General features: G+C 40.8%; 1 protein-coding gene and 1 long non-coding RNA gene across 2 annotated transcripts; one reads left to right on the top strand and one right to left on the bottom strand.

Annotated features, from left to right (window-relative positions):
• Positions 1–2,052: 2,052 nt before the first annotated feature.
• Positions 2,053–12,081, bottom strand: LOC125740363 (uncharacterized). The gene is made up of 3 exons (XR_007397587.1): positions 10,940–12,081; positions 8,104–8,827; positions 2,053–2,118 (listed from the first exon to the last, which is right to left on the bottom strand). It is a non-coding gene; the product is annotated as an uncharacterized LOC125740363 (long non-coding RNA).
• Positions 3,803–5,900, top strand: LOC125740337 (E3 SUMO-protein ligase ZBED1-like). The gene is made up of 4 exons (XM_049011323.1): positions 3,803–4,094; positions 4,202–4,351; positions 4,694–4,956; positions 5,066–5,900. Exons 1-4 carry the CDS (start codon positions 3,845–3,847, stop codon positions 5,855–5,857), a joined length of 1,455 nt encoding a protein of 484 aa, XP_048867280.1. The 5' UTR covers positions 3,803–3,844; the 3' UTR covers positions 5,858–5,900.
• Positions 12,082–21,730: the final 9,649 nt, after the last annotated feature.

Raw genomic sequence — 21,730 nt, 5'->3', positions numbered from 1 at the left:
TAGGCTGTAATCATTAGTAGCGCTGACAGAAACAAATGGTACAAATAAAATATGCACTTAAATTTCCTTTGTTATTTGTTATTATTTGTTATTTTTAATCCATTGAAATATAATAGATAATTAACATAACTGGGCTTTTTTGTGCTTTCCAAACTTTTAGACTCATATTCATTGTGAATATTTCAGATCTTTTTGATATTATGTTAGAGAAATATGTACTTTTTTTATTGTCATTTTGATAGACGCTTGGAAATAACACCCTGCAGCACCTTGGTCTTAATTTAGCAATAACACTTCTTAAGAACTGTCGCTTGAAAATTTCCACCCCCATACATGGCGATAAACAATGTTGAATGTTATTTGCATATCCTGTTTGTGTACCTCAATAAAAGATACTGCGAGGGGAGTTCCTCTTTCGAAGTTGGCTGAGTTCGACTGAGAGGCTGACACCTCGCAGTCAGGACCGGACTTCGCTTGCAGCAAGTAAAAAGTCATTGCAGCTGTCCGTGTTGTTCTGTGTTCAGAGACAGGTTGGTTTCCAGCGTATCTTTAGAAGAAGATAACCCTAACATATTCTGTTTCAGAGTGATTATAATTTCCTATAACCTGCTTAAATGCAGGTATATTCAAGTCAAATAAATTGCGTGGGATCCGACCACTTTGAGGAACTGTGTGTGGTTTATCTGTTAAACTGACCACTGAACTTTAACATAAACAGAGGAAACACTTAATAATGCTATAATCACAAATAATGCAAATGGTTCGTCATGAACGCCTGAGTTCCATCTCTGTGAGTGAGTGGAGTCTGGCTCCGTAGCCCTTCGTGATGGTGTCTGTATTTCATGGCCTGCTCTTCCCTTGCAGGCTGCTCTTTCATTGTAGGTTTGGAGGCACTGAGGTTGTCTGTCAGGTGGCTGAGGTGAGTAGAGTTGCACCACATCTTTCAGTAGTTGCTCCAGGACCCTCCCAGGTAGAGCTCAGCCTGGCAAATGGTCAGTGTTAGGATGTACTCACAATTGGCCTTGTACCATGTCTGAGCATGATTGTCCCCCCCCCCGCCCCACTTGTCTGCGGACACATTGCGCTAAACGTTCCAGGCCTGAGCATGATTTCATCATCACCGTGCAATGTTCAGACCCATTGCCAAAAGTGTGTAAAATCCCAGTCATGCAGTTTGGTTTACAATCATTTGTGAAATAATGGGTTGTTCTGAAGAGCTCAGTGAATTTTAGCCTGCTATTGTCACGGGATACCACCTTTGCAACAAGTCAGTTTGTGAAATTCTTTTCCTACTATATATTTCACAGTCACTTGTAAGTGGTTTTATTGCAAAGTTAAAGTGTTTAGGAACAGAAACCCAGCCAGAAAGTGGCAGGCCATGTGAAGTAACTAAGTGTGAAGTGCTAAGGTGCATATTGTGTAAAAATTGCTAATGCTTTGTCGACTCATAACTTTATAGTTCCAAACTTTCTCTGGCATTAACTCCTGCACAAACACTGTGCACTGGGAGATTCAGGGAATGGGCTTCTATGGCTGAGCAGCTTCAAGCAAGCCTCACATCATCAAACGCAATGCCAAGAGTCGGATGGAGTGGTGTAAAGCACACCACCACTGGACTGTGGAGCAGTGGAAACGTGTTATGTGGAGTGACGAATCATGCATCTCTGTCTGGCAGTCGTATGGATGAGTCTGTATTTCCTCTTCAACAATGTATGGGTATACTTTTAGAATTACATATATACACACAATCAAAAACACAAGTGAATGAGACAAATTTAGTTGTTCACTAAGTCAGATTAAACCTGTGGAAGCACAGCTAAAAGCATACCATCACCCATTATAGAGTGACCCATTGTCTTTGTAACTGAGTAATCACAACTAAGTGCAATTAACCATAATGAAAATGCACACAGAAACATTAGAGATAAATGTAATTTACTATGATGAAAAGCTTGCAAAATGCCCATTGTACTTCAGTGTTTCTCCTTTTCTCCAGTCGTCGACAGGTTCTGTGATTATTAGGTGATCTGTGATGTAGGAGATCCTGAGAATGCCTGCTGCTCCAAGGATGATTGGCAGGTGGCTTTTCCCAGGAACAGCGGGCTGGAGATGTGGGATCTGGAGTGAAGATAGAAACAGAGGAAGGAAACAAGCACATGTACATAACAAAATTTATCCAACACACATCCATTTCTACATCACCAGTTTCTATTGAATTAAATATGTTAACAAAACAAATTGTGAAGAAATAACATCTGAAGAGATGCTGCTTATCTCTGCACCATCTCTCTATCAGAAAGTTTATGTTTAACCGGCAATAATTTAGTAATTTTGTAAAAGTGAACCACCTAAAAATTATTATTCTTAAGACTATGTTCAACGAAAGAAAGCCAGAATTGATTGTCAGGGAGGGACAAATTTGAAGCTAGTCCAATCAGAAGCAGCATCTTTAGTTGGTGCTTATTGCATTTGCGCCTGATTGGATATTGTTGATCTAACTGCTTTCAAGCCCGTAAACCATGTATCTGTCTGTCTAAGGGAAACTACACAATTCTGTCTGTAAATCCTTATGCCATTTTGTCTTTGCTATGCAGTATTACGGTAATGCGTAATACCACAGTGTTTGGGGTAAATATGTGTCTTTGGAACATTGAAGCATGTGAATCTATTCTAGTAGAAGTTTTGAACAGTGAAAATGAGCATAATAATGGCCTTTTAAGCAACACTAGGTTGCTGTCCATGGTACTGAAAACCTGGATTGGCAAATCTTACATTAAATTCCTTTACCTAATTTAACTGTAACCCTCTTATATTGTTGCCAGTGATGCTCTTAGGAGTCTAAAGAGGTGGGTATCGAAAGGATTACAGTGGGTAATAGGTGATTTAGATGAACTTCTGACAATCAGTTCAACTTTGGACAAAAACGCCTCCCAAAAGATTCTCTCTGTCTGTCTTGCTAGTTATTTCTCATTACCCTCCAATCAAAGAGGAATAAAATGCACAAGCTCATTGTAGGAGATAGTGCTGGGTGATATGACGATATATATCGTGGGGACGATAGAAAAGTGTCTATCGTCCTATTTCTCTTCTATCGTTTCTATCATTTCTAACCTAATTACTAACTTACTAACGAAAATATTGCTTTAAATAGGCTATGACAAATGTATGATAATGTCTTGTCGCTATGCAATGCATACTCTACCCTTTATATAAGTGATAATAAAGAATAAAAATGAACTTTAAAAAAAAAACTTTTTCGCAAAGTAACTCCGTTTTGTGGTTTTGCGACATGACGCTTTACGTTGTTGCGACATGCTTTACGCTAGTTAACTCGTGAGTGATGGAGAAGCAAGAGGTTGAAGATGAATGCCCGGAGTCGCAACAAACTGAAACTGCTATGCAGGCAGCATCCCAAGAAGTACTTTTACCGAAACGTGGGGGTACGTCAATGATTTGGTTGCATTTTGGTTTCAAGAGCTCCGACACGGAGCAGAAGACAGTCATATGCAAACTCTGCCAAAAGACTGTTTCCGCGCCCGACGCTAACACAACAAACCTCTTTTACCACTTGAAGAAGGTCCACGAAAAAGAATACGGGAGAATCGAAGAAATGCGACATAAAGAAAGTTGTGAAACAGCCCGGGCAAGTGGCGAGAAAAAATATAGCCAGCCTAAAATTAAAGAGTCTTTCATAAAAAGCACACCGTATGAAAAAACGTCCCAGCGCCATAAAGAAATCACATGTGCCATCTTGCATTACATTTGTAAAGGCATGACCCCCGTGTATACAGTTGAGAAGAGTAGCTTCCGAGACCTCGTCAAAGTCCTTGACCCGAGGTACGTTATGCCCAGTCGTAAGCACTTCAGTAAAGTCGAGTTGCCTCGCTTATATAACGCATGCCGGGCCGAAGTAGAGAAGGATGTTCGCAGTGTGGTCCATTATGCCTTGACAACTGACCTGTGGACGAGCAGAGCTACGCAGCCCTACATGAGCGTAACCATCCATTACATCAGCAAAGACTGGATCCTCCGTGCTCGCTGTTTACAGACTGCGTACTTTCCAGATGACCACACGGGAGCCATGATAGCCCAAGGTGCGTTACTCGTGCAGTAATTTGTATGATGTACTTTTAGTTTACTGTTCTGTCATTTTTACTGTAGTAATTCCGAGTGAGACCCCTTAAAGTATTTATCTATCTAGGTCTGAGAGATGCACTGGAGACATGGGGACTGCAAGAATGCCACCTTGTCTGTGTCACCACGGATAATGCCACTAACAACATCTCTGCAATGGAACTGAATGAGTGGGAACGGCTACAGTGCTTTGGTCATCGTCTACAGCTAGCCATTGGTAAGTGTAAAACAATCTAAAAATTGCCTAGTGTAATATTTCAATGGGAATACTATACTAACAGCAAAAATATTAGTGAATTGAGATTAGTTTGGTTATCCTGTGTTATGTTTGATGTACAAGACATTATTATTGAACAAGTTATACTTGCCTACATTTTATTCATTATTTATTATTTTACCCTTTTATGGCAAAAACTGAATACTAGCTGCCCACAGATCTAGTTGTATTACCATACGTTAAATGTTAAATAAATCCATAAATTGGTTAAGGAATACATGATCAAGTTAAAATGTCAAAATATGTTATTAAATTACATACTTTTCCATTTGATCCAAACAGAGAACGCTCTGAAAGCTCTCACACCAGCATCTACAAAGCAGGCTGTGGAACGTGCAGTTGGAGTCTGTAAAAAGGTGGTCAGTGCCTTCTCCAACTCATGGAAGAGAAAACGTGACTTGGCCAAGGCACAAGCAGTGCTGGGCTTGCCTCCCCATCAGCTCATAACTGAAACCCCTACAAGATGGGGCTCTCGGCAGCAGATGATAGAGAGGTTCCTTGAACAGGAGAAAGCTCTTTCACAGGTCCTCCTTGCAGACAAGAAGGTGAGACATGGACATTACACACTGATTTTCATTGTGGATTCTGATTTGTTTGTAGCCTAGATTCACCTCATGATAGTAACCCATTTTCTTTGCTTGCTATCTGACTTAGGCAAGACACCTGGTGCCAAGCTGGCAAGACATGGTGTTGCTAGAGTCCTTAAACACAGCACTGGGTCCACTGTTCGAGTTTATTGATGCTTTGTCGGGGGAGAAGTATGTCAGCGTATCTTTTCTGAAGCCGGTACTGCACCTCTTTAACAACGAAATCCTCAGCCAGAAGGATGGGGATACAGAGCTCACAAAAGCAATAAAAGAGGGCATTCTCAAGTACCTTAATGAAAAGTATGATGACCATACCACCAACAACCTTCTGGACATGGCGACACTTGTTGACCCACGGTTTAAGACAGCCTACATGAAGGAAGAGAGGGTGGAGTTCATAAAAATGAGAGCTGCAGCAGAGCTGGTGGACATGGCAGCACCTGAAAGTGCACAAACAGAAGCAGCCTCCATTTCACCCCCAGCTGCTGAAGATAATCCAGAGCTTCCCTGTCCCCATCCCACAAAGAAAACAAAGAAGAGTTTGGGTAGCTACTTCAAAAAGGCAGGTCAAGGTACCACCCACTCCCAGCCAAGCAGAGCATCCATTGAACTGGAGCTCTCCATGTATCTTCAGGCACCTGGGCCTGACTCGGAGACCGACCCTCTGGAATGGTGGAGGCAGCATGAGTTGAGTTTCCCATCGGTGGCCAGGCTCGCCAAGAAGTACTTAAGCATTCCCGCTACTAGTTCTTCATCTGAAAGGGCCTTCAGTGCGAGTGGGAACATCATCACATGTAAGAGGTCATGTCTTAAGCCAAACACAGTTGACCAACTTGTCTTCCTCGCACTCAACCTCTAAATTTGACAGAGACATTTTTTCTACTTTTACAAAGTAGCCTTTTATGTTTGCACTTTTATTCATGGCTAATGCCTTAAACAGTGTTATGTTCAACTCTGATATTTACTTTTGATACTTTATTTTGGTTTGCAAACTTTGCACTACAAGGTTGAAAAATGTTTTGTGTTTATTTTTTATAATTGAGTGCTTTTCTGCTCAGAAACTTGAAATGGTTGTGCACTTAAATTTTTTTTTTAATAGTTTATTTTGATAATACTATTTAAATAACTATGATGTGGATAAAAAAAATGTGAAGGCTACTGTAGCTCTACCTCCACCACATCTGTTGTCATTTGATACATTTATATTGCTAAACTAAAATGTATTTTTCTCATTTGTGACAGTTCAGTTAAATGTAACTTCAAAATAAAGTTGCAAAAAAAAGTATGCAATGATATTTTTGTCAAACTTTTCAGAGAATAACTGAAAACGTACTTTATTGTGGTATATCGTGATATATATCGTTATCGTGATATAAATTAATCCATATCGCGCTATATGATTTTTCCATATCGCCCAGCACTAGTAGGAGATATAAGGTGCAAACACATTAAAGATTTGTTTTAACATTATAAAACAGACATATACATTAAGCGCTTTAAAACTTTACGTTCAAACCAGCAGTTGCATCTCTGATTGTACAGAATGCCTTGTCAGGGTAACTTTTGAAGTCATAACTAAAACAAAAATTCTCACAGGATGAATGGTGATTTTACAGTTAACTCTCATTTTACAATCTACACACACTTGACACAAAATAGGTATATGCGAAATATGTCTTTTTCAACAAAAGCTTTTTAAGCCTAAATCAAATGACACGACTCACTGTACACACAGCGCCAATGGTTTTTGGAAGCTGACTTCAGTCAATCATTTTTATGAGCCAAGTAGACACGTATACACTGAATTTGACATGGTATATTTTATCCTAATAATCATATTAAATATCTCTAAAGGGAATAAGGAAGGGATTAGTTTTTAAAAAGCAAAAAAAATGTAATTTAAATAAATGTAAATATAGAGTGAAGTGCCCAGATGCAGTAGTCCAGCGGCAGAGTGCAGAACAGGGCAGGAGCAGGACCTGGAGGGCTCCAAGGGCCTTGCAGGGTGGGAGCGTGCAGCGGGGCCGGAGCAGCAACCATGGATGGTGTGTCCCCGTCTCCCTCTCCGGGAGATCGAGACACGGCCGGGCCCCCTTCTGGGACACCCATCGATACTGGAGTGACCCATTCTCTTTGTAACTGAGTACTCAAAATTAAGTGCAATAACCCATAATGAAACTGCACACATAAATAGAAAAGACAAAGGTAATTTATTATCTTAAATAATTAAATTTAATTAATTTTTACTTTAAATTATTAAATTAAATTACCTGGGGATTTTTGTAATTCTTATTGGCAATGTGTCTCAGTGAAACACCTGAAAAGTTTAAATCTAGCATGTTTCATGGCTTCACTGCATTTCCCTCCACAATGATCATCTAACTGATGAAGTTGAAGACAGAGCTGAAAATTAGTTATATCATGACTTCAAAAGTTATCCAAGGGACAAGAGATTCTGAAAAATCTGAGATGGAACTACTGGTTGGGCTGGTCATCGCCTGCTTTTTCTAAATGAAGTTTCAAAGCACTTAATTAATGTATGTAAATATGTTTTATAATATTTAAACAAAAAGCTTTTTAATGGGTTTGCATCTTATATATCCTACAGTGTGCTTGTGCATTTGATTCCTCCTTGATTCAGGTGAAACAGAAAATAACTAGCAAGAGAGACAGAGAGAAACTTCTGGGAAGATTTGTTGTCCAAAGTTGAACTGAGTGCCCAAACCCTTTTGGATGTCAAATTTCATCTAGGTTCATCTAAATCACCTATTACCCACTGTAATCCTTTCAATACCAACCTAGTAGACTTCACATAGCATCACTGCCAACAAAATTAGAGGGTTATAGTTACATTAGATAAAGGAATTTTATGTAAAATTTGCCAATTCGGGCATTCAGCACCATAGACAGCAGCCTACTGTTGCTTAAAGGGGCATTATTATGCTCACTTTGAATTTATAATTCTATTTTTAGGCTCTACAAGAATAGAGTTTGCATGCTTCAGTGTTCCAAAAACACATATTTTCTCATTAATGCATATCTCTATTCACCCTCTGTCTAATCCCACCCCCAATGAGTCCCGTGTGGTTTGATTGGTCGGCTTACCCTTCATTCCCCTGTCTTGCAGTTGGCAGACAGATCCTTGCAGGTAGACAGCCAATAAGGATTGTGTTATGAAGAGACCTCATCGTGTTGTGAAAATAAGGGCTGGAATTCCAATGAGGTGTTTTAGGCAGATGAGAGAAGAGTGGTTTCCGTGGTGAAAGTTACTCCCTTTGCTATGTACTTTGCGTCTTAAGAATTTACAGACTGTTTACATGCACCTGAAGCCATAAAACACACTAATAGAAAGGGAAAAGCATAATAGGTCCCATTTAGTGAGTATTATACCAGTTTCCAATACATTATTATATGTATATTTATTTTGATGTTGACTAGAAGGTATGTGATATCTTTCTCCCCTTACCCCTCATCAGATAAGTAAGAGCTGCTGTCAGCTGAGACAAGCTGGTGTGATTAATTTCAATTCAATTCAACATTACTTCTGTCATGCATTTTCACATTACATTGTCTCAAATCACTTTACCTTATCCCCTGCCCAAAGCCCCCAGAGAGCAAACCAGTGGCAAGGAAAAACTCCTTAGAAGGAAGAAACCTTGGGAGGAACCAGACTCAAAGGGGAAGCCCATCCTCCAAGTGCCGGCACAGGAAGTGATATGAGCAAAATGTCAAGGTCCCAATTCACACTGTCTATATTTTAAGATTTGAGTCTCAAAGTGGGCAGGTGATGGCAGGCAGGTGCTGGTGCTGCTTCTGATGACAGGAGGAACTGTGGTACAGCAACAGGGCATGCAGGAGAGACGTTACAGGATGAGAAAAAAAGTCCTAATTTCATGTCTTTCATTATACTACAAGATGGTCACTGATTGGTGGGCTCTGAGGGGGAGCTCTGAAATCCACAACTATTTACATTTAATTTTGAAATATTTGTAAAATATTAATTAAATCAGAATATTTATTAAATCAAAATATTCACAATTATACAATTTTTAACAATAAGCAATGCAATAAGATTTTTTTTTAACCAGCAGGTGGCAGCAAAGCACGTGTGAAGAAGAGGCCATCAGCAGTACAAAGCACCGGCTGTACAGGTTCCCAGCAGACAATCCAAACCTCCTTCATTAACTGACTCTCATGGTCTGACTAGACAGTCTGAGCAGATCTGCGTGAAAGAGGCCTCACTGCAGTTAGCATAACCATTTATTTTACAGCTCTTCTGTCTCATTCTACTCCATAAAGGTCACATCCCCCCTTCCAGCTTCCTCTGATGCAATCTAAACGATTAATTTTCCTGCATAAAATCACATTGAGTGTTTAAGTTTAATTTTGACAACAACAAACTGTATGTCACTGCAGGGCTATAGAGAATAACTACTCCAATAATTACATAGTGATATTGAAGAAAGACATGTCATCCACTATGTCCACTAATCATAGCAGCCTTAATGCATACATCAAAAAAAGGTGTGTATATACAAAATGATATTTTAATACGTATTATATCTCTTTACGTGATAAAGACCTAAATATATAAGCTATTTGCTTTAAATATGTGACTCATGTTAGAGAAAATGTAAGTAAACTATGGGGACAGAAAAATCACTGAATAACAGGAATGACTGACATATAGTGCCAAACAGATATGGTGCAAAGACAGAACTCATAGTACAAAGTAAACGTAGTGCACTATGTAGGGCAGGGGGTTCATTAGTTTCAGGAGAAGGAGGCTACCACCTTGAAAGTAAGTGGCTACCATTGTTTAGGGAAACTCGACATGCAAACTCTGAGACATGAGACGTAAACCAATTTCAGGGGGTGGTAGGGGTCCTTCTGGGGAAATTTTGAAATGTAGACCCATTAATAGTCCCTTTTTCAGGCATCTTAGAGGCCTCATTCCACCAAATTTTACTGACACAAACTCTGGGTTATTTTTCATCATACAGTAGTAGTACTAAGTAGTAGTAGCAGTCTGTTACTGAGGACACCAAATGTATCTCATTCTCAGATTATGTTGATTAATGATTGATGTACTGGTCAGTTGCAGTGCTCAATTATCAAGTAATGGTTTCATCAACAAGAGGTCAGCTTACCAGTGTCTGAAATAAGACTTTTAACCATTAACCAATCATTTAAAAAAATAAAGTTAACGTGACAAAGGAAATGATGTCTATCACTTTATTTATTTCACACCCTATTAGACATGTTAAAGGAACCTACAACTGTCTGAATGTAGCTTCTTAAATTCAGTAAATTCAGTGGTCTCCTAAATCAAAATAATTCCATAATCCTACCAGGTACACTCATGTCAAGACTCGGCTAGAAATATTCCACAGGCACAGTACAGGGTAAATAATCAATCTGAAAATCAAATAAGAAAGACTGAATTTACTAAGAAAGACTGAATTTTCACGCATGGTATAAAAACTGTCAGAATGGGTTAACTTGGAACACGTGTTAATGTTTGTAAACAAGCTCGGCTGATCGTGACGTCATCGCTGTATTTTATATGGCTAGTAATAGTAGCTAGCCTACACACACAACTAGATCAGCGAGTTCAGATGCTCCAGCGTTCTGTCGTTTTTTTTTTGTCAGAATATTTCACTTTGTAAATAAGCTGTCGGCCTTAGCTTTCAAACAAAATCAGTGTCATGCAATATCTCCCCATATTCTTCACCAATTTTACGCCGATGTTGGCTCAAACGAACGAAGATATCGATCGTCTGCTGCTGGTCTGATCCATGTGCATCTGTACTGTGTGAATAAGTCGACGAGTCGAGTCGTATGTCAATGCAATGCATGCAGCAAACGAAGCGACGACACCGGGATGAAATAGTATAGTGTTACGCCATGCTGGTCTCACTTTATTAAGTATTAAACTCACCTTCAGTTCCTTCAGTCCTGGGCAATTTCGCGCTCGGTTGCAGCCACTGGTCAAGAAGGCTGCTTCGCTTTCTAGACGCCATTTTGTCCACTTGCCTCAATCAGCCAATCAGAAAACGCAGAATAAAAACTTGCCAAAAATAGCCAATCAAAACGAAGATAAGAATTAAGAAAGCCAAGCTAAGATGAAGATGGCTGCGCCTAGACAGAACACGGAAATTTCTGCAAAATAAATCTTTTATTGTGGCACCGAGTGCTGATCGTTTGATTCTGGTAACAGAGGCAGATTTTTTTTTTCAACAACTGAAAGTAGCCGGCTATGTACTTACCCACAGGCGGCGAAATATCGCCGGGTGCCGGCTTCAAATGAACCCCCTGGTAGGGTAGGTTGTAAATTTGTCTGCACTTTGCAGCTTACCTTGCGTTGACTCTTTGTAGTATGGACCCCACAACGGTGGTGGAATTATAAGGGGCTGGTCATCAGGGGCATGGATTTTGTGGCAGTTTCTTTATTGTCCATATCAAACTGAGCATAGAAGCGCTTAAGCTGGTTGGCGTTGCTGGTGGAGGGAGCTGCATTTGTGGGTTTCTATTCTGCAATGAACATAAGAACTATACAAACGAGAGGAGGCCATTCGGCCCATCAAGCTCGCTTGGGGAGAACTTAACTAATAGCTCAGAGTTGTTAAAATCTTATCTAACTCTGATTTAAAGGAACCTAAGGATTCAGCTTGCACTACGTTATCAGGAAGACTATTCCATACTCTGACTACGCGCTGTGTAAAGAAGTGCTTCCTTAAATCCAGCTTGAAATGTTCTCCCGCTAATTTCCACCTATGGCCACGAGTTCGTGTATTTAAACTAATGCTGAAGTAACTATTTGGTTGAACAGCATCCAAACCTGTTAGAATCTTATATACCTGGATCATGTCCCCCCTCAGTCTCCTTTGCTTGAGACTGAACAGATTTAGCTCAAGTAACCGTTCCTCGTATGAACAAAGAAAAAAGAATTTAAACAAAGATGGCGGCGTCCCGGAGCCGAGTATAAACAAAGATGGCCGCGCCCTTAAGCCGAACGTAAACAAAGATGGCCGTGCCCTTAATTGGAATGTAAACAAAGATGGCCGCGTCTTGAAGCCGAATGTAAACAAAGATGGCCGCGTCTTGAAGCCGAATGTAAACAAAGATGGCCGCGTCTTGAAGCCGAATGTAAACAAAGATGGCCACGACTTGGAGCCGAACGTAAACAAAGATGGCCGCGCCCTAAAGCCGAACGTAAACAAAGACACTGTAGTAAGTGAAGGAGTAACAAGCCCTCTTTTCCCTAGTTCTTGAATAAATTTTAATTGTAATATCCTTTTTTAAGTAGATAAAAAAAAACTGGAAAAGCGCTAGAATCATCTCACATCAGATTAATGAAAACCTATTGTTTAAAGTGTCCCTTTTTATTCATGCTCCCATATTGTGTATTTATTTTGTTTTTCTTTTCGGTAGATTGCCCCCTAGCTTATTCTTTATAGTTCTTACATCGGCCATGAGAATTTGTATTTCTGTATATTGTTCTGAATTTTATGTTGTTAATAAAGCTTCTGGGAGAAAAAAAAGAATGTAAACAAACATGGCTGTACCCTGAAGCCGTACATAAACAAAGATGGCTGCACGCATGATACTCTTTTTATTATTATTATTTATTATTAAGCATTCCAAACAACAACATGCAGATGTTCTCATTTGAACACACTTAACAAAACGAAATACAGCAAGATACAGACAGGGGTAAATGCACAGAATAGAAAAAGGAGAAAAAGTTTTAACGGTAAGCTCAAGGCTGAAAATGCATCCATGGTCTTAACAGCTTTTCTGTTTTTTGATCCATGCAGAGTTTGGAAATAAAGTACCATTTCAATTTTAAAGTTCTGGATCCTGGGTTCCTTCTTTGTCCATATTTACATCTATGAATAAAATATTTCCCATGTAAATTAAAAAGGTTTAATATACATTTCCTATTGTATTCAATATCAGTCTTTTCATAAAAGAAAATAACATCCTTCTTTTCCAGTGAATTGTTTTACTATAAAACATATTAAACATAAGTTCAACTTCTTACCAAAAAGAAAAGACATGCATACAAGGGTGCGTTGGCTGTGTCTGAATGTGAGCTATCTGGGGTTAAGTGTCTGGATAAACTGGTCCCTGGCCAGTTCACTCTGTACTGATAGAGCCATGTGAGCACAGACACGCCTACACAACCCCTTGATATCATTAGCCAGGATGCAGAGAGACTCATTTGACTCAGTGCCTGCGCCTATTGTTTAACTGAGAGGGCAGAAGTCCTCACACTGCCCACAGCGATTCTGCAGGGCACTGACCAGTGTCTCATCCAAGGGCTCAAGCAACCAGTAGTGTACACCTCACAAAAACATGTGTGACAACCCTGAGGACCTGCTTGTATACCACAATGGTATCCCATCTCCCCTTGCTCTTTAAAGGGGTACCACCCATCCAGTATAGTTATCACTGGGCTATCACAATGTCATCACAATACTAAAGACTGAAACAAAGTCGTGAGGTCAGACCCTCTGTATACAGCACACAGTCTCACCCTCACATCCTGTATGACCACATTTCTGCTGTTCACATGGCATTTCTCCAGCTTCCATTGCCCTGCAATGGACTGACGTGCTGTTGAAGGTCTACCTCACTTTACACTTTGCCCATGTCTTGTGTGTATACCCTGTCCGATCCTAACGTGTATTTAGTGTGTGTAAATCTCTCACTGCATGTGCATTTCGCAGTTCAGCATCTGACTACATTGTGTTTCCCATCTGTGTATTTGGGTTCGGTGCTTGTTGGGTGCCTGTCGTGGTCCTTCTATTTACAATTGTACGCGGGGCATGCTGGGATATGCGCCCCACCGGCGTTACATTAGTTTAAAAAAATGGAATCTGATCGAGAAATTTGTTCATTGACCAAATTTTATATGGGAACCAATGCACACAGATGTCATCCTCCTTTCTGTGCTGTAGTCCTCCTTTTTGGATACAAGTGTCATCCTTTTTAGAGTCATGCTGGTGGTCACAATATTGCAGACTTGGCCTACAGATTCTCTTCACTGGAGCTGACAGCTTTCTAGCCCCCTCCTCTTTCCTCTGCTGAGGAGCAGAAGCTGAGCACATTGTATCCAGTTCAGACCCTGCCTGTGTATGTACACAGGACAGCGGGCTTCAGGAGGTACCATCAGCTGGTCGTGTCCTGGGCTACACCCCAGAGGGGCAAATCACTGTCCCGCCAGAGGCTTCCTCACTGCATTGTACAAGCTATACCCTAAACTTATACATTAGGGGTGTGCCTCTCCATCACTAAGGCTGATGTGATACACATCTCAATGCACTGGCAACCATCTGATTCATTAAGATACATATGAAGAAACTACTAACGTAATTCGATGTCATTTACCCCTATTGTGATGCAGTGTGATTCGGTGCGATACGATGCCCATTCTGTTAGGGGTGTGGCCACATCATGGGCCTTGTTCAGGGGGTGTCAGGCCAGGATATCTGTAATGTGGCAAGCTGAGCTACATTGTACACATTTGTGTGTTTTTACAGGCTGGCTGTCTCAGGGCCGTCCGTGCACATGCAGTGTTGGAAGCCAATCCCTCAGAACTGGTGTAAGAATCAGCTTTTGGGTGTTTATAGTTTCCTGATTCGGGATACTGCAGTGCATTCTGGGAGCCGTCTGTATCTCCCACAGTGAAACACCCAGCGAAGTTAGGAAAAGAACTTATCCCTTGTTCTTTGGTAACAGAAGGAGGCGTTTCCTCATCACTTCCCTCCTTGCATAGGCAAAGGATGACATGATCCATCAGGGATGTCAACTGGGGTACTAAGGGCAGGGCGTAGCTTGGTCTTGGGTCAACCTGTCTGTCACAGACAGATGTGGTGTTAAAAAGTATAATAATTGCAAGATAAAGGTAATATTGATGTTTTCTTCTAGAAGTTGGTGTTGAGGCTCAGAGGGAGGGGGATGAGTGACGTGGAATTGAAGATCCAGAGTGAGAAGGCAAGGGGGTCCAGATCAGTGGTCACGATCAGCCTCAGGAGTTGAGACTAGACCTGGTTGTGTTTCACTCTGCAGCAGGTTTGGAGAGCAAGTTAACCTCTAGCTGGGCTTGTGGTTTCGATATCTGGCCCAGCTTTTTGTGGGTGAGATAGATTAATTTTTATTAGAAAGCTGTAACACAGTAGTTTTAAAAAAAATAAAACGGTCATTAAGGGAAAGCAGAATTCATTTATTAATACATTAATAAATTCATAATTATAAATATAAAATGTCAGATAAAAACAAAGTTTTATTTAAAAAAGGTTAAAATGTCAAAGCTATGAGAAAAGTTAAAAATGGGCTGACGGGGTTAAAAGCTTTTAAAGAAAAAAAATTATACTTGCCTATACATCCATATTTAACTTGCTGTCTACCTGTTGAGCCTTACTGCTCACAACGGGTTGATTGATTATGTCTGCGGAGGCTGGAAAGGGGAAACTTTCAGTGCGATGCCTCATTCTCAATAATGCTACCACGGCGGAAGCGTTGTGCCTGGATGTGTTTATTTACATTCCCCTTTATTCAGGTACGATATGAGCATATTAGCTCCTGAATTGTTAATATGTTTGCTGCGCTATTTTATGTGTGTTTTATTAACATGTCGATTGTATGTTGAGTGTGTTTTGAAGCTGTATTGTCAGTTGTAAATTGTTAATCAGTATATGGCTAAGCGGCTAGCTGAAACTTCTTCCCCAGTGGCGGGAACAGAACGACCTGAGGCCAGCTTGTTGTATAGTGTGTGCACTCTGCTCAGGTCAAGCTCAGTAAGACGCACACAAAGCATTTGGGTTTTGGTATGTTTGTGGGTGTACTTTGTTATGCATTTATTCGTATGTTCACTTCTTAAGTCAGTCGCCATGATAAAAAACGGATAATACGAAGGGACACATGCTATATGTATTTTTTATGTTTATTTTCTGTAAATTCTCATTTGTAAATTTAAGGTCATGTTTACTGATTAATAGACCCTTGTTATACTTACCTGTTACACTTGATTTTATCTGTTTTAAGAAAAGTGAGAGATGTTAGTGTTTATTTACCTGTACAGCAGAATGGAATTACATTCGGAGCTGAAAGAGAATATAATTGGTGCAATATTTTGTTTTGAGAATAACCTTATAAACGCATATTTAATTGTTGGAATATTTTATTTTGGACAAAACGATGCATCTCTGCAGATGTTTTGAAAATAATACACATATATTCTCGGTAATGCTACCACGGAGGAAGCATCGTGCATGGATGTGTTTATTTAGATTTCCCCTTTATTCAGGGTGTTACATGGGCAGTTTGCATGGTCTCCCTGTATCCACCTTGGATTCCTCTCAGTTCTCTGGTTTCCTCCCGCAGTCCAAAGACACGTGGTTCAGGTGAATTGGTGCCTCTAAAAGTGCCCATAGTGACTGTGTGTGAGTGTTTGCCCTGTGACAGACTGGCATCCTGTCCTGGGTGTTCCCCGACTTTATGCCCTGTGCTGCCTCCGATCAGCTCCATGCTCCCAGTACTGTACTGACCCTGTACTTAATATGAATGTGCAAGATAAATGGCTGAACTAAAATACATTGAAATGCTTTTTGTATAAGTCATGTCAAGTGATTTTATTGAAAAAGTACAGTAAAAAAAACAATACATATTGTGCCAAAATGCTGTAGATAAAAATAGTACAATAAAAGCATGAAATACGTCATACAACCAGAGACATTGGATAAAGTTACATAAAATATATAATTTTAGTAAATCAATGGGGATAAGATAAAAGCAGGAGTAACTGTAAACCTGGGTACAGAGAACGGCAGTAACCCAATCAGGATAAAAGCAGGAGTAACTCTCCAGGTCTTTGGTTGAAAGGTGTGGTTTAAGCCAGGCTATTGAACTCAGCTGACAGAAACACCCCTTCACAACAGCATTTATTTGTTTATCAAACTCAGTGATGAATCAAAGATGACACCAAGATTTTTAGTATGTGACTGGAAGTTCTCTGAATGAGGCCCTAATTGTTCTCATGAACAGACCCTGAGTGACCAAAACTCATTACCTCTGTCTTGTTTTCATTAATCTGGACGAAAGTCATTGCTGTCCTGTTCTTAATATCCTCCAGACAGTTAGAAAGGGCCACCAGAGAGCAGCAGTCACCAGGTTTTAATGGCAGATAGAGCTGCGTATCACCAGCATAGCAATGATATTTTACATAATAATGTTCACAAATAGAACCCAAAGGAAGCATGTATAGAGGGAATAGGAGAGGGCCTGTATCACAGGACTGGATATGTTTACAAGTAAGGCTATAGTACTGAAGGGGTGTGGCCATCCCACACAGTGACAAGCCCATTCATTCACCTCATCTAGGCCTTTTACTAGGGATTTAAGGTCCTGGTTTTCCTCTTAGACCCTAGAACACACTGCCAAGCTCAGATTCCCGATCCTACATCCTGCTGAAGCCCTTCCCAAGATCAGACACTAGTTTTGTTTTCCTTGTTTTTATAGTAAAATGATGGTCTTTGAGTTTTATACATCATCACTGTTCTGTTAATTACACATGACCTAATCTAAGTATTATACAAACCAAGCATCATTAGTTAGAGATGTCATGAGGTGGAAAATCCTTATTCAGTTAATTATTTTCCCCACAGATGCTGATGGTGTGTCGACAGTGAAATGGGTCTGTGTATAGAGAGGATGATCTGTAACAGTCCCATGTTCCTATGGTGACAGATATATAAACTCATGTGAAATACTGGTGCAGAGGGTATAATGTGAGGTCATGTACTCCCATAGTACACACTGACTCTCCACAGGAGGGTAAAGTGTGAGTCAGAGATGATCCTGACCAGCGAGTCTTCACTGTGACCATCAACAATCTGACAGCTGAGGACTCCGATCGGTACTGGTGTGGTGTGAAGATCAGTGGAGCCTCTTTGATCAGGTTAATCTGTCAGTCACTGATGGTAAGATGTCTGTACTGCAGACTGTAGCCAATGAGATGCACAGTATGTAACATGTCACTGAGTCAAAAAGGAAGGACCTTAACACAAACACAGAAGGAAAAAATGTTTTAATATTTCAAAAATCTGCATTTTAATTTAACTCAATATGATAAACGAGACTTGGAAGAAGTAACAGTGTCAGCTAAATTGGGCGACTTCATGAGGTTAAATATGATAAGTAATATGTTAAAAAATGTCACTTTATTGGGCAAACATTTACATACAGTATGTATGTTGTAATGGGCTGATATTCATAAACATTTCATTGCTGTGCAAATCTTTGAGTGTTTTACCTGTGTGTTCAAGTCCTCCAGGGCTGTCAGTGGGCAAACAGGAGGTGACGGGTGTGGATGGAGACAGTGTCAGTGTTACTATGGAAACAACAAAAGACAAAGGATGTGGTGTTTGATTGGGGGCTCCTGTCTATTTGGCTGATACAAGTTCTGCTCACTTCTGCTTGGGTTGCATGGATCACCAGCCACTTGTCACCAACTAACAGACCACAGCCTACCTGACTAATGTCATAACTGGTGCACCTAGGTATAAAATTTAGTCTCACTGTCTTCGAAAAAAGGCCACTGTCTGGAACCCCATGGAACCACATTTTTTTACGCTATGTGACAAACAAAAACAACACACAAGTTTGTCTCAACACAGGCTCCATAGTCAAGAAAGCACAGCAGCACCTCTACTTTCAGCGGAAGCTGAGAAAAGTCCATCTCCCATCCTCACAACATTTTACTGGGGAACTACTGAGAGCATCCTGAGCAGCTGCATCACGGTCTGATTTGGGAACTGCCTCGCCTCAGATCACAAGACCAGCGGATAGTGAGGATAGCTGAGAAGATTATTAGAGTCTCTCTCCCCTTCATCATGGACATTCACATCACACGCTCCATCCGCAAAGCCACCAACATTGTGGATGACCGCACCCACCCCTCACATAATCTTTTCACTCTCCTAGCATCTGGAAAAGCATTCAGGCCTCAGGGACTGATCTGATATCACACACAACACACACACACACACACACACACACACACACACACACACAGGTGTGTAATTATAATACCGTGGGGACTCTCCATTCAGGGGCGGCATGGTGGTGCAGTGGTTAGCACTGCTGCCTCACACCTCTGGGACCCGGGTTCGAGTCTCCGCCTGGGTCACATGTGTGTGGAGTTTGCATGTTCTCCCCATGTTGTCGTGGGGTTTCCTCCGGGTACTCCGGTTTCCCCCCACAGTCCAAAAACATGCTGAGGCTAATTGGCGTCGCTGAATTGCCCATAGGTGTGCATTTGTGAGTGACTGGTGTGTGAGTGTGCCCTGCGATGGGCTGGCCCCCCATCCTGGGTTGTTCCCTGCCTCGTGCCCATTGCTTCCGGGATAGGCTCCGGACCCCCCGCGACCCAATAGGATAAGCGGTTTGGAAAATGGATGGATGGATGGATGGACTCTCCATTCATTTCTATGGGGAAAACTGTAATCCCAACATGACAACTTTAACCCCTACCAACCCCTAACCTTAACTATATGTAACCAAACCAAATACAAGACTTTTGGCATAGTTAGTTTTTTGACTGTATTTACAGATCTTTGTGAGTACCTGAAAATGCCCCCCAAAACATCAAAATAACAGGTTTTTGTCACATTGTGGGGGACATTTGGTCCCCACAATGTAATATACACCTAATCCACACACACACACAGATTAGGTATCTGAATCTTTGTGGAGATTCTCCATTCATTTGTACGGGCGTAACCCCAATCCTAACTATGGCAACCTTAAACATTGCAGTAGTTACCAAGCAGTAACAGTAAGCAACCAAACAAAATGCAAGACTTTTTGAATTATTCCTTTGACTGCATTCACAGAATTTAATAAAATTCAGTATCGTCTTACTTTCGGGATCGAAAACATGTCCCTACAAAGTCAACATAACATGTTTTTATAGCACTATGTACATGACCACCCACCCAAACGCGTACACACACACAAACAGACACAAACAGGCCTACCTACAGTATACCCTCTGTTGGAGAAAGCGTCAGGCTTTCCACTCCAACTCTGCACACACTATTAATTATGAGACAACACACTTAAAGTTTTACTTGCGCAAGGGTAACCACACTCTCTGCATGCTAGGCTACAAACGAATGTGTTACAAAGGGTGGTTCCCCTTGGCACCTTTATTTATAGTCAATGGGGGGCAGGGGTCTTGGAGTGAGAACAAAGAAAGGACTGTGAGAGTAAGAAGAAGTTGTGGTTTTACTCAGGTGGACAACTATTTAAACACGTACTCAGGATACGTGTAAACTAATATAATCTAAAGTATGAAGATAAAGGAAAACAAAATAATGTATATACATATTTACACTCATTGCTGATTATACAGAAATGATAACAAATGATTAATAACAGTTTCTTCAACCTAACAGGTGTAAAACAGTACTGAACACACTTTACGTGTCCAGCCTTGGATGTAACTTCATTGTTGCAATAAAGACTGAATTCTGGATACTACACAAGCGGCCCTCTGACTTCTGATTTGGCGGGGAAGGAGAAAAAACCACGACATAAATTGGCGTCACGAACAGGATCGGAGAAGAGACCTGGGGAGGCGACCACCTGGCGGAGAACTGGGAGACACCCGTCTGCATTTGAGCGGCGCGCCCAAACATAGGTAAGGAAAGCTTTTTATTATTGTTTAATAGAATAGGAAAATAGAATAAGGAGACGGAGACGGGGGTGTCTCGGGGACATACGCCGCCAGGCAGAGCCTCCCGGTAAGGGTACTCGCCGATTAGAAGAACTAAAGATAGGAGAGCTGTTTGTGCAGTGTCCAGTGGGCCCAGTGTGTGTGTGATGTGAGAGAAATCCCTAAAGGAAGGGTCACGTGTGGATATTCCCTCACAGATAAGCGCCTTGAAGGAGGGGAAAGTTGACCCTGAGGGCTTGATATACTGTTGCGAGGCGGAGAGGCCTTGAAGGTTTAATAGTGATTTAAAGGTATTGCCCTGAGAGAGGGCCAGTGTTTGTGCTGCAGGTTCTTGGATTAGTGTGAGTCAGAGACATCGCCCTAAGAGAGGGGGGTCTCCCTGTTCTGATAAAGTAAAGGTTGGGTGGCCCTAAGGGAGGGGCCCGTGTGTTTTAAGTTGTTAAATGCTGTTATGTCGTGATGCAAAGATATTGCTAAGTTGTTAAGGAATTGTTTTAAGCAAAGGTTATGTTGTGTTGCAAATAAAATATTGGTAAAGTAATAAGGCCAGAGAGAGCCTAAGTATTAGAAGTTGTGGGGATTTTAAAGGTCTGCTGGATCAGATTGGTTTTGTTATGCAGAAGTGGGGAAAGTGATCATATATGCATTTTTGGGTTGAATCAGAGAAAAAGCACATATATTTTTGACGGATAAGTTGAGTGATAAGGTGTATGAAGCAGAAATAAGCACCCCAGAGGTAAAACTGCTTAGAAAACTAAAATTAAAAAGGGATCAATCTAGCAGGGGGACTGGATAGAGCATTTGTGCATTTCTATAAAAAATCAATTATAGTAGTGGAAGTGCAGGTAGGTGAGTTTAGAATTTTGACAAATCTCAAAATAAAGTTTTTTGAATAAAATGTGATTAGAATATTCTATGGACTATAGAGACTAAGTTTAGAGATAAAGGGTATTAAAGCACATCTTTGTGAGAGAACAACAGGTCATA

The sequence above is a fragment of the Brienomyrus brachyistius genome, chromosome 4 (genome assembly GCF_023856365.1).
Source record: "Brienomyrus brachyistius isolate T26 chromosome 4, BBRACH_0.4, whole genome shotgun sequence".
Lineage (NCBI taxonomy): Eukaryota > Metazoa > Chordata > Actinopteri > Osteoglossiformes > Mormyridae > Brienomyrus > Brienomyrus brachyistius.
Note: the sequence above shows the minus strand (reverse complement) of the source record. Positions and strands in the feature narration are given on the sequence as shown.